The sequence below is a fragment of the Marmota flaviventris genome, chromosome 12 (assembly GCF_047511675.1).
Source record: "Marmota flaviventris isolate mMarFla1 chromosome 12, mMarFla1.hap1, whole genome shotgun sequence".
NCBI classification, from domain to species: domain Eukaryota; kingdom Metazoa; phylum Chordata; class Mammalia; order Rodentia; family Sciuridae; genus Marmota; species Marmota flaviventris.
The window spans coordinates 342621-355687 of record NC_092509.1 but is presented as its reverse complement, the minus strand read 5'-3'; the positions used below and the strand labels follow the sequence as shown (position 1 = coordinate 355687).

The following is a 13067-nucleotide window of genomic DNA, read 5'->3' as shown; positions in this document are numbered from 1 at the left end:
AGAATAGTTGAGTTTAGACTGATGGAAGAGAGGATAATAGAGATGATTCAGGCACTGAGAAATGAGACTGGTCAATGATGTTATGCCCATATATGTATAGGTCACAATTGAACATACTAAGAAAATAATTACAATGTCCTAAATTAAATGACATTTTTGGTACCAGTGACTGAAATTCAGCAAGCTTCACCATTGAGCAATATCCCCATCATAAGTCCTATTTTTGTATTTTTTTAAACAGGGTTTTGCTAAGTTTTTCAAGGCTTTGTCCAAAGACCTAAAGCTGGGTGCCCACAAAGCAAAAATACAAAGGACTGTCATCCCCCTGGCTTATGGAACACTCACTAGGCACTAAGTGCTAACTATCTATGACTTCATTTAATTCTCACTATAGTCTTGGGAAGCAAGTGGCATTATCCCCATCTTAAAGATAAATAAATAGGAGAGAAATTAAAGATCTAAGGAGAGAAATTAAAGATGTATTCAAGCTAAGTGAGGTGGCACATGTCTGCCATCCCTGCAGATTAGGAGCCTAAGGCAGAAAGATTGTGAGTTCAAAGCCAACCTCAGCAAAACTGAGGTGCTAAGCAACTCAGTGAGACACTGTCTATAAATAAAAATACAAAGTAGGACTGGGGATAAGACTCAATGGTTATGTGCCCCTGAGTTCAATCCCAAGTACCAAAGGAAAAAGAAACTATTCAAGCCTCCATAAATATATAAAAGCCAGAATACATATGTATGATATGTACTCAGGACCTTGGTCCATTAAAATTTATATTATACTAGTCATAACATCTAGGAACCTCCCTGCAAGCTTAATAAATCCAATGCTTGAGAGTACTCAGCAGAGATTTTTTTTCTCTGACTGGAGCTAAAGTCCAGGTATCAGGGTGATTGACTCTACTGCTCACAATTAGAGATGCAATCACTTTTATGTTAAAAATCAGGGAAACTTAGACAAAATGATTGGATTCACCTGCTCAATGTTGTGCATCAAGTCCACAGGAAAACCAGGGTGTGTGTCTGTACTTCTGTAGTTCTCCAAAGAGATCTCTGTGGCTCCAAACAAAAGAAGACTCCACAAAGCTGAGGGGACACAAGCCAACCCCTCTGCCACAACTCACCCCACAATACTCCCAGGGAATAAGTGTACATAGAGGAGAGAATTCCAGGTAGTAACTTGGTGATCAATGGACAATGCCACACAAGGAAATAGGGAATAATCCAATCCAGCAAAGGCAGAGGAGTGGCTGGGCCAGGATGGGGGCTGGCATATAGGATAAACTTTTCCAAGGCACATGAAGCCCAGGGCTTCCTCCTCCACAAATGAGCCTTGCCTTATCACACATATGCTTGTTCAACTATTTATGCCCTTCTCCTATTTTATTTTTCTTTTGCACATGGCATTGAAGGTCTCAAGATTTGGCATTTCTTATAAATTTTTTTCTGCAGCTTTCAAACTACTCCAAATTCAACCATGTGGAAAATTACCTGTAGGCCTTACAGGTTTTAATTGATTTTATTATCATTTAATTCAAGTTTCCAAATCTCTCTCAAAATACATTTTTTTTCATTTTTATGATACTTAATACTCTTCACACATTGACAATGGTTGTGATAAAGCAGTATCTTCTGACTCCAACACTGGAATTTCAGTGACCTGCTTGAAATGATTGTACTTTCTTTTGATTCTAAATCACAAGTCTCCATTTTATTTTGTATGCTTTATATAACTTTATATATAGTACAGACAAGACTAAGCTAATATTACATGGTTTGTCTCAGAGAAAGGGCAGGCCTCCCTTCTACCTCCGTTAGTGAATATGATGGCTCATCACAGGTTCCTTAGGGTTGCCTTTCAGCATGGGCTCTGACACAGCTCCATGTTCAATCTTCCTGTGATCTCCTCAGCATGTAGCCTTCTGTTGTTGTTGTTGTTGTTGTAGTTCTTCTTCTTCTTCTTCTTCTTCTTCTTCTTCTTCTTCTTCTTCTTCTTCATCTTCTTCTTCTTCTTTTGAAATTTCAGATTAATTTATTTAATTAATTATTAACTTTAATTAATTAATTATTAATCATTGATTAATTATTAATTTTAATATTTTACACAGAGCCTGAATCACAAAAAAAATCCATTTTAGAAATGGTGGCATGCAGAAACAACACTACCCAGAAACCAGGTGCTTCATGTGAGAAAAAGCTAGGGAAGAGGAGCCTATCACACATGATAGAGAGAGGACCCTCAGAGCCATGGTGTAACCATGGGAGATGCCAGAAATCCCTCACCCCAAATTGGAGGCATTGTAAATTGTTTAATTTGACTGGACTAATTTGATATTATGATCAGAGTAATAGCAATTTTGTTTGGACATGATTCCAATTGAGATGCCTTTCCAAATATGTCCAGAAAAAAATTTGGAGACCAGCTCTCCCAGGATTGCTGTTATCCACAAAAGAAGAAGTAAAATTAAGAGACAGCTTACGTGTTACACTGGGAAAGCCACAGTTCTGTGTTTTCCAGGGAGATTTTTGTCATATTTCTCTAGACAATAATATTATAGGCCTGCAGAGACAGAACTTAAAGATGTCTTTCCTTAAAACGTGCAACTCTTTAGGCTATTACCTGCAAAACATCATCCTTTGCCTCATCCATCTGGATAAGTGCCTCTGCATTCTTAGATTCAGAAGTAGTGTGCAGTTGGGTCATGGAAAGGCTGTGGAATGAGGAAATTTTAGCATACTAGTGAGGTTTCTTGTAGATGCAGGAGAGAGACTTCAGCTCCAATAATTTTACTCAATCCAGAGGACTGTGTTCTGTATGGCACATTGAGGATATTTTCTTCTAACAATGTTTGCTTCTTTAATTTTATATCCTCCTAAAATGAGTCATTTTTAATAGGTAATAATGATTAATTTTAGTTTTCCATTTGTTCTAAGTTTAATGAGTTCTACTGATACAACTTACGTATGGAATGTCATCTACAGATTTTAAAAATTACTTATTTGTATACATATTATAAAAGAAGACATGAGTTTTAACTTGATATTTTATAAATTTTTATTTTATTTTATTTTCATGTGGTGCTGAGGATAAAACCAAGGACCTCACATATGCTAGGCAAGTGCTCCACCACTGAGCCATATCTCCATCTGTAATTTATCATTTTTTATAAACTTGCTTCTGTAATATTAAAAAAATAAAATAGAACTACTATTGATGTGAATTCTATAATTTGAGTAATTATATATTTTTTTAAATTTTAAGAATGAAATGATATTCTATGTTCAAAACTTCATTTCATAGAGGGCAATATAACAATGCCATAAACTAATTATATTTCTCATAAAGTCTTTGGATCCAATTTAACTCAAAAGATTAAAAATTTCCTGATCCTGTACTCTTTCAGTTAGGAAATGACAAATGAGAGAATCATGATAAAAGGGTTTGGAAGCACACTAAATATTTTTGAAAATCAAATGAATGTACTAGTAATTTCCCATTCCCGATTAAAAATAAACAGGAATATAATTTCCAAGTTTAGAGGAGGAATATTTGTGTTCATTCATTCTTTATGTATTAGTTTCATGTGTGTATATATATGTGACTATATACATACATATATACCCTTTGCCATTTCTGTCACAATGAAAATGTCTGAATCTAATTTTTCTTAAAGGAACATTTAGGTCAGTAGAATCCCATTCTACCCTGATCACTGTACTTAAATTTCTGATTTTTTTACAAACTCGGTTGTTTGTAAGTTCTTTTTTTGCTTGTTTGTTTGTTTGTTTTTTGTCTTTAGCATGAACAAATAAGTGTAAACATATCTCTTTCTCTGGTCACTGAAACACAAAGAACAAAATGACAAAGGAAAGCCAAAGTTTTGGGGAAGTAAAGCAGGACTTGAATTTTACATAACTACATCAATCAGAGAGACAGACTGCACTTTAGGACTCCTTGGGTTTCCCAGTAATGACAGCTTGACATCTGTGAATAAGCACCTGTCTGGCTTCCTATTTCTTTACTTTAAGTTTAAACAGATCTTAACTTTATGATCCATATAAATTTATTGATCTTCAACTATGAGAAAACTCTAAGGCTAGACTCTGGAATGAGGAGTTCTTTAAGCCACTGTGCATTTTCTAGCTTGCATGGTAATTGCTCTCTAATTTAGAAACTGTATGATTACCAAGAGTTTTTTTTTTTTTTTTTTTTTAAATTCTATAAATAGAAAGAGGCATATAACTCATATAAGCATATATTACATTAATACATCTAAATACATGAAGCACGTGAGATCACAAAACAAAAATATAGAACTAAAACTCCTCACAAAGCTATAAAATGTGCTGCAATTACAAAGCAAAATAACTGTCTTTTAGGTCCAAAGCATGTGTTTTCAAAGTCCTGTAGCGAATAAATGTCTATACCTTCTTTATTCCAAATTTATTGCTGTGCATGCATTATCGTAATTTGTTTGAAGGATCATGTGTTGATATAGTGTTTCATTTCAAAAAACTCTCTTAAAAGAACTAAGAATTTTTCTTGTAACATCATCCATAACTAATTGTATTAGTACCATAGTTATATGGTGAATTTTGAGCCTATTGGAGAAGTTTGATTAAAATTTAAAAATTCTGTGTCACTGAAAAGGTAGGAGATATATTATATTAAAGCTGACCTTATTGTTTAGGAAAGAGAAATCTGTCAAAGGAAATATATCCAGGTATTTGGTCATTTTTGCGGTACTGATCTGTGTATAATAAGTAAAATTTAATTTTATTTGCAGATTTATGGAACTGTGCTTCAAAATAAATGTGCCTTGAGAAATAATATTAGTGTATTTAACCTCTACATCTATGTCTAGAAAATTTACATAATATCATAAAAATATATGTTTTGTGTATAAATGCTATTCACTGTATAGTGTTTTGAGGAGATTCATGGATTTGGTATTTTTGCTTCAAATATGTTTTGTCAAAAATAAACAGAACTTGGTTATAAAGCTTTTTGTTTTATATTATATCATCAATTTATGGTGAAATTTTTATTCTCTTTCAAGCACAACTATATATAAAAAATAGTGATTCTTTTTTTTTAGTGTTATGTTATCTTCCAAAATTCTTATCCTTTGTGAAAAAAAGATAATTTTGTAGTGCAGAATTACATCCTAATAAAGCCTATTTTATTTCCTCCAATTTTAATCATGGATCTAAATTTATATTTAAATGTATTGAAAATTTTTGATTGTGTATTATAAGCCCATAAACTAACTATTTTACATAGAGATCTGGATCTTCAAATATACAAGTCTATTTTACTGACAATGAATTAAAGTAACAGTAAAAGAGAAGCATAAAATGAGACAAACCTCCACAATGAAAAGAGGAGGTAATCTTCAGTGACAAAAAGACTTTAAAGAACTTCTGGAAATGTTGTGCATCAAGTCCACAGGAAAACCAGGGTGTGTGTTTTTATCCAGCCTCTGATGCTGCACAAGATGAATGAGGACTGAGTAAAATAGTGGTTTCCAGTCACCATATTTTATCTATCAATTAAACACCTTCTGGAAAACAGAAAGTCTGGAAGTAGATGAAGGATGCATTTGAGTTCTAATTAGGGCTTTCCAGGAGGTGGATTAAGACCATGACTAGGCACCTTGGAAGTCCATAAGTTAGTGTGCTTCAGATCAGCACAATGGAAATAAAGGGAAGGAAGCACATTTGCGTACACAGACTCTGGGGTTGCAGTCTAATCTCAAAGGAGGCTTCTGCTTACTCAAAGTGAAATTATGGATCTGTCTTGCACTCTTGGATTTTCATACTTGAGACATGGAGTGTGATTTACATGAGTCTCAAACGGTCTTGAGTTTAGGAAACCTTAAATGGTAATAGCCAGAAAAACTATCTTCTACTAATGAAAATATTTTGAAAAGACCACTTTCAGCAATTGTCTGGGAAATGAATCCTTCAGTCCTAATGGTGCCATAAAGCATAGTTCCCTGAAGTAACACCACAAAAACTCACTTTTCAGTCTAAGTTCTGTACTTAGTTTATGGTACTGGTGAGACTCTATTCCTGAAGAAAACTTATAAGAATGGAAAACAGTGCAATTAATTACAGTTTTGACAGCTGTGTAGACTGAATGTCAAATTAATAGTCATCTTTTGTCTCTTCCTCTGTTCAATTTAGACCCACTAAACATACTTCTTTTGGTCTCTATACTCATCCCCAAATCATTTGAGGCTCCTCACTATAATTTTCTCAAGACACAACTACTGCACTGATCCTTTTACAATTCATGTATGGAAAGTGAATACTAAAAAATAGAGAATTGGATCATCTGTTTTCAAATTGAATCATCTGATTTTTATCTTCAAATATACAATAGATTTTTATATTTGGATACAGTGGATACCATGGTCACAGACCAATAGTAATATTTTTATTTTTGTTAAGTGTGGTCTGATTCAATTTTAGGCATGATGTATTGGCACTTTATTAGTGGTACTTGCTTAGCATTGCAACATGGAATCAATGTCCTTCTGGTGAGGAGAGTGAATTGACCTACCTAGGATTGTAATTTCTCCTCTTGCTTTCTGTTTTCTTAGTACATAGAATTTAGAGTCCTCAGGTGCAGTTTAAATTTTAGTTGGAATTTTGTTAAACATCCTGTTGGTAAAGGGTCCTCTTAAATAATTAGGATTTCTAAAAGTGGAGGATGCAGACGCATGATGTAAGAAAATATGATTGCCAAGTGCATTAATAGGAGTGATGGTGAGTTAAGACTCTTAAACTTTGACACTCTGGTTCCTGGATCTATATATTGTGTCTCTTGGTAGCACAACCTGATATAATGATGTGAAATTTAAGAAGTGTTAGCAACACCATCACCTGTTCCAGAATTCTACCAGGCCAGCAGCTTTTTGTTTCTATTTTTTAGATGATAATACAGTGGATACCATGGTCATAGACCAATAGTAATATCTTTATTTTTGTTAAGTGTGACCTGATTCGATTTTAGGCATGATGTATTGACACTTTATTAGTGGTACTTGCTTAGCATTTATTGTCTGTAAAAACAAAATTAAAAAAAAAATGTTTGGGTTTTTCTGGTTAAAATTATTTCTGGGTTAAAAGACATCCACTTGTTAATTTATTATGAGAAAATGAAGAAAAGAATGATGCTTTAACAGGAACCTAGAGATAGATCTCTCCTCCTAGCTGGCTAGATATTTGGAAGAAGCATTTGATAGATAAAATATGGTGACTGGAAACCACTATTTTACTCATTCCTCATTCATCCTGTGCGGCATCAGAGGCTGGATAAAAACAACTAGCCAAGTCCAGTTGTCGACTAGGTTGTCTTGTACAATGTCCATGATGTATGTGCTTTGGTATGTGATAGCATGAAATCCCATTATATTTACACTTCATTGTCTCTCTCAGAGATCCGTCCTTATTACTGTACCCCCCAAATTTTATAGTCTTCAAAGTTCCTTCTAAATCCTTGACCAAGTCTTGATTTCTTCTTATTATTTTATGTACCTTCTTATGTACCTTCTTACCTGAGGTAACTTATTTTTCCACATGAAATTAAGGATGAAGTGTGCTGCCAAGTATTATGCTCTTTAGAAAGAGTTTTTTTTTTCATTTTTTATTTTTCAAGGGTAATCCTGAAAGATACTGTACAATGGTGTTATTTTATTTCACTTCACTTCTAAATGAAGATAACTCATATTTATTTCTAGTAATATTTTGATAGAGGTTGGCCAATTTCCTCTTCTATCTGATTCACAAAAGGGACCTTTTCCCAAAGAAAGAAATGAATAGGTGTTGTATCACACCTTTGCTCTGAAATTGATTGGGGTTTTCTGAGAAAGAGTGTAACTTCAGTGACTATCTTCTTGGTTAGTTATTTGCTTAGTTATTGGTCACTATCTACAAATGTGACCTCAGGTGAAATGCCAAGGAAGATAGAGAGTAAAATAAGTAGAAGTTATCAATTGATTATACTTTTGTAACTGAAGTAAGGTTTGTGAAGTACTATATGACTTGCATATTTCTCTGCCTTCCATTTAAAATCTTTATTTTTATGTATCACAAATAAACTTCTAAAAATATAATTTACATCTATTATTTTTCTAATCCTGTTCATGGTTTCTCTAATTTCATGATTATATAAATTTTTATAACTGACACTAACTTGATAATCTGTGTCATTTCCTGGTTTACAAACACTTATTGATTTTTGTCTCTTTTTAGTTATAATTGGCCTCCAGTGACTAAGGGAAGCCTGCTCCTTAGTCAGACTTCCAGTCTGCTCCCCCCCAGCCCTGCTTCAGCCTCTCAGCTTCCCAGACCCTCATTCAGTTGGTTGTAAATTTTTCCAGAAGCTGTTTTACTGTCTACTTTTCAGGACAAAAAATAAAAATCATAACTTAAAAAAAGATACTTTAGGGCTGGGGATATGGCTCAAGTAGTAGCGTGCTTGCCTAGTATGCATGACACACAGGGTTTGATTCTCAGCACCATGTGAAAAAAATAAAGATATTGTGTCCACCTAAAACTAAAATGAATATTTTTTTTAAAAAAAGATACTTTAAAAAGTAAAATGTAGAGGGAGAAAGTAGCAACATTTTTTTTTGTAATTAGGCTTTTTATTTATTTATTTATTTTTATTTTTTTTATTATTAGTTGTTCAAAACATTACAAAGCTCTTGACATGTCATATTTCATACATTTGATTCAAGCAGATTAATAGGCTTTTAAAAAAATTTTTAATATTTGTCTGATTTCAATGTGGGTCACCCACTAACACTTCATCAAAATAACAGTTTCTTTTCTGAGTTCAGGTGACCAAGGAATAGCCACACCCTTGGAACAAAACAAAACACACACACACACACACACACACACACACACACCAAAAAAGAGAAAAAAAAAACAAACAGAATTATCCTTAACCTAACTTTTTATATGATGTCTCAGATCCCCTTAACTTTGCACATTAGCTTCTTTGTTCAGTTGAATTGTAACTGCTTTTTGTATTTGGAACGATTGTGACTATTGAACTTGAAACATTTTATTCTGGGCATCTTGGTGGTTTCTGGTGAGGTTACGTGGGTGAGAGGGTGAAGGGAAAGTGAGGAATTCTTTCCTATTATAACATGAAGTTCCCCCCACAGTCTGTTCTCAGGTGCCAGACCTCAATTATTTCTTACAGTGGTATACTTTGATTATTTTTACTTCCCTTTACCCATAAGTTTTAACAGCATTTTATCAAACTGTGCTTATTAAGATTCATTTTTTAAAATAAAGTTATAGTTTGCCTAACCAGTCTGCACTTATTGCTTATGGTTTCACTCACCTGCTATGCCTGTTTTTGGTCTGAAAAACAGATATATTATTTTCCATATTTTATCCATTTTCCTACATGTATATACTGAAAAGAAAATTAGGTCTGGAAATATTCCATTTTGATTGAATACAATAATCAAGAAAATAAATTTTAAATATGCTAAATATATCTCCAGATTTTCTCAAGTAGCTATGCTTAAAACAAAGAAAATATCCTGAAATGAAAAACCATGGTCAGCTTCAAGAAAGCAAGAATAAAACCCAAGAATTTATCCTTAATGATGGATTATGTATGATAAATACAATATAAGCACAAGAGTTAAAGGAAAAATAGTATTCAATCTGGTATTCTAAAATGAAGCAGATCGTCCATCAATGATAAATAAAAATAGATTTTCATAAATAATAAAAATCTAAAAAGCTATTTCCCATGCCTCATTTCAAAGAGAGTTACTCAATATAGAAGAAAAAAATTTTAAAAAGAGAGCAGAGTTGGTGGACAGAAACAGTGGCTCTAACTGCAGAGCTCAAGAAAGTTATGCTTATTCTGCAGTAGACCTTGAAAATAGTTTTTTAGCATACCTCAGTCCTACCTTTAAAATGATGGTTTAATAGAAATATTAGCTAGTGAGTAGTCAAGTGATTGAATGTAGCAAATGTTAGAAGATTCTAGTGGTCTATTTTTTCTCACCATAAAAAAAATGTATATTAGAAAATACAGGAAAAACAAATGATGAAAAAAAGAAAGTAAAAACATACTAAACACAAATAATGGAAAGCCAAGTTCTGTATATGAAACACAGTAAAATGTGCACTTTTTGTAAAATTTAATGGGAAAGAAGAAAGTAGTACTGATTGTTCTTGATGGTAAGAACATCCCTCCATGAGCAGCATTCATGTCCTGATATTGGATGTCAGAAAGGCTAATAAATTCGACAAAGAAATCATTCTTAATTTTGGTGTGTGTTTTGTGATGAAAAGTATCTTAAAGTCAAATTTGTGAAAATGCTTATGGGTTTTTAACCTTCATAAATTTTCTGTAGACAAAGAATGCAACACATAATTATTTTTTAAAGAGAATAACTGAGGAAGCATGAACACAGGGACTTGTAACTATTAAAAAATAGAGTGGGTGTGGTGGCCTGTACAGATGCTGATACTCAGAAATAATAAAGTGTCCAATGTAAATTAAGCAAGAAATCCCAGAACACATACCGTAAATGATAATCAGTTAAATGCTAAATCCTTTTAATATTTGATTAATTAGGCCTGAAGAAAAAGAAGTGGCCCCATAAGTTAAATTGGTTTTCCTCCCTCTCTCATTGCAATTATAAAAAAATAATGGGAACACCTAAAACATTGTGTAGGGTCTTCTATTTATATTTCAATATTATGATCAATATAATCAAACAACTCATAGTAGATATGGCTAAATTTAGTTTCCTTTTAAAACTTTACATAGTTGCAGATAGAGTGTAGGCTGCTGATCTGGGTGTAAATTTTGGAAACTACTGTTTTATATGGCACTGGGGATTGAACTCGGGGTGCTTTATCACTCATATATATATATACAAAATTATTTGATATTTTATTTTGAGACCTGGTCTCACTTAGTTACCAAGGCTGGTCTTGAAGTTGTGATCCTTCTGCCTCAGCCTCTATGATATTTAGGATTACAGGTATGTACCACCACATCAGGCCTGGACACTACTTTTTTTTACATGCATCTAATAATCAAAATTATTTTAAATATTTTTGCATTTTCTTTGGTATAAAATACTCAATACTATCTTACTAAATTGGTTTTGACACTAATATTTTTTTTGAAAAGGCAAATATTCATGTTGAGTAGTTATACTTTTTTTTTTCTTACCATAACAAGATTTACTCATTAGATTCTATCCTGAGTTAGCAAGTCAATTTCATCCGTGTTTTAGAAAAAACAAATTGCTATAAATTTTTCCGGTAAGTGTTTTAATCGAAATACCTTCCTCTTAGTCATAATCAAAAAAAAAAAAAAAAAAGATAGGAGAAAATTTAGTAAAGTCAAAAGCTAAGATCCAACATTTGGCCAGTTCTTGTTTCAACCAGATGTTTATGATTTGATTGTTTCTCTTTTAAATTTCTTCTTCTGATTTCTCTGATGGCCTTTTCTATGATATTTAATAGTCAGCTTCATTTAAAAGCACTTGCTTATGTGAAAAGTGGATACTAAGGGAAATAAATATCTGAAACAAATTCATAGTACTCAATATGTTTCTCATGATTATATACAGTTTCCTCCCACCATTCTGTGATTTCAATTTATAGAGCTTTAAATGACTTCCATTCCTCACTATATTTCACTATCAGCACATTCAGAAAGAATTTCTCAACAAATTTATATTAAATAAGTAGCAATTTCTAGAAAACCAGATATAATTTACACCTGTGAAATTAAACAATATATGTGGAAGTTTGCTAAAGAATACTTGGCATATTCAAAGAATAAAATGAAGAAATTTATCAGAATTATTGCTTTCCTTTAAGTGATAGGGCACAGTTTATTGACATGTTGTTTCAAAAAGACATTAACATTTTCCTCAAGAAAAAAATAGTTGTGATTCTTTAACATAAATTTTACTTGATTTTTTTTAACTTTTACCCATTTATCTTGCACACTGAGAAGGTTTCTGCTGGGGTAAAACACAGTGAGATACTGATCAATCAATTGTATTTTCAACTAATGTTGTAAAATGCATCTCTGACACATTTGCTTGTTTTCATTTTATATAATAGCATCATGCACAATCAGCATGAGAAGAGTTTGCTCATTAATTTTGGTATCAATAGTGGGTTAGGTACATTGAAAAGATGTTGAGAAAATTACATCTACAATGGTGGAATCTCCCAATTCTTTGTTTTCATCTTTCCTGTGGTGCTTCTGCTCTTGATATTAGTATGTTAACTTTAATTTGCATTGTCCATACAGTTTCTTAAAACATAAGACACTTAGAATTGAGGAAATCACACATAGTAAGTTTATTTCATAAACTGATATAAGACTCAATGAAAGACTTCAGCATTATTAATGTACATTTTATCAAAATTCCATTATATTACAATGGTATATACAGTATTAAAATTTTATATAGCTAAAGGTTTTTTTTTTTTTTTTTTTTTTTTAAACAATGAATGACAGGCACGCTAAGCAAGTACATAGTTCGAATTATTCATTTACTGAGCTTCATTCATTCATAATATAATAGTTGACAAAAAACACATCAGAGTGTCTGTTTTTGAAAAAAATTGTTTGGTGAATTACTAACAATGCAGCACGATTTTTAAATTTATTATTGGTTCATTATACCCGCATCTTACTTACATAGTAAGATTGTTATAATATTCAATAAGTTGTAGCTAAAATCATGAAATACCACATACCATATTGTACAGATTATATAAATGCTCTTATTATTTCTTCATTCTTTTTCACAAATATTTGTCAGGCACTTACTATATGCTAATTTGAAATAAGTTCATGATAATTATTTCAGATATTTTTTAAAAAAAAAAACTGCAAGACCTCATTTGAAAAGAGCAATATAGATTTCAGAAGTAACTACTGCTTCTCTAGTGAATAATGTGTATAGAAATCTGCTAAGGTCTCGGGGTATGCAAATATATTTGAGATGCATCAGAGAGTACATATGAAAAAACAGTACTAT

The 13067-nt window shown here is 32.4% G+C and overlaps 1 protein-coding gene across 1 annotated transcript in view; it reads left to right on the top strand.

The window, feature by feature from the left end:
• The window catches only part of LOC139707862 (kanadaptin-like), a 39537-nt gene that overhangs the window by 898 nt on the left and 25572 nt on the right, over positions 1-13067 (top strand). Inside the window, 1 exon segment of the mRNA XM_071619776.1 lies at positions 242-348. Coding sequence (XP_071475877.1) covers positions 242-348 — 107 coding nt within the window.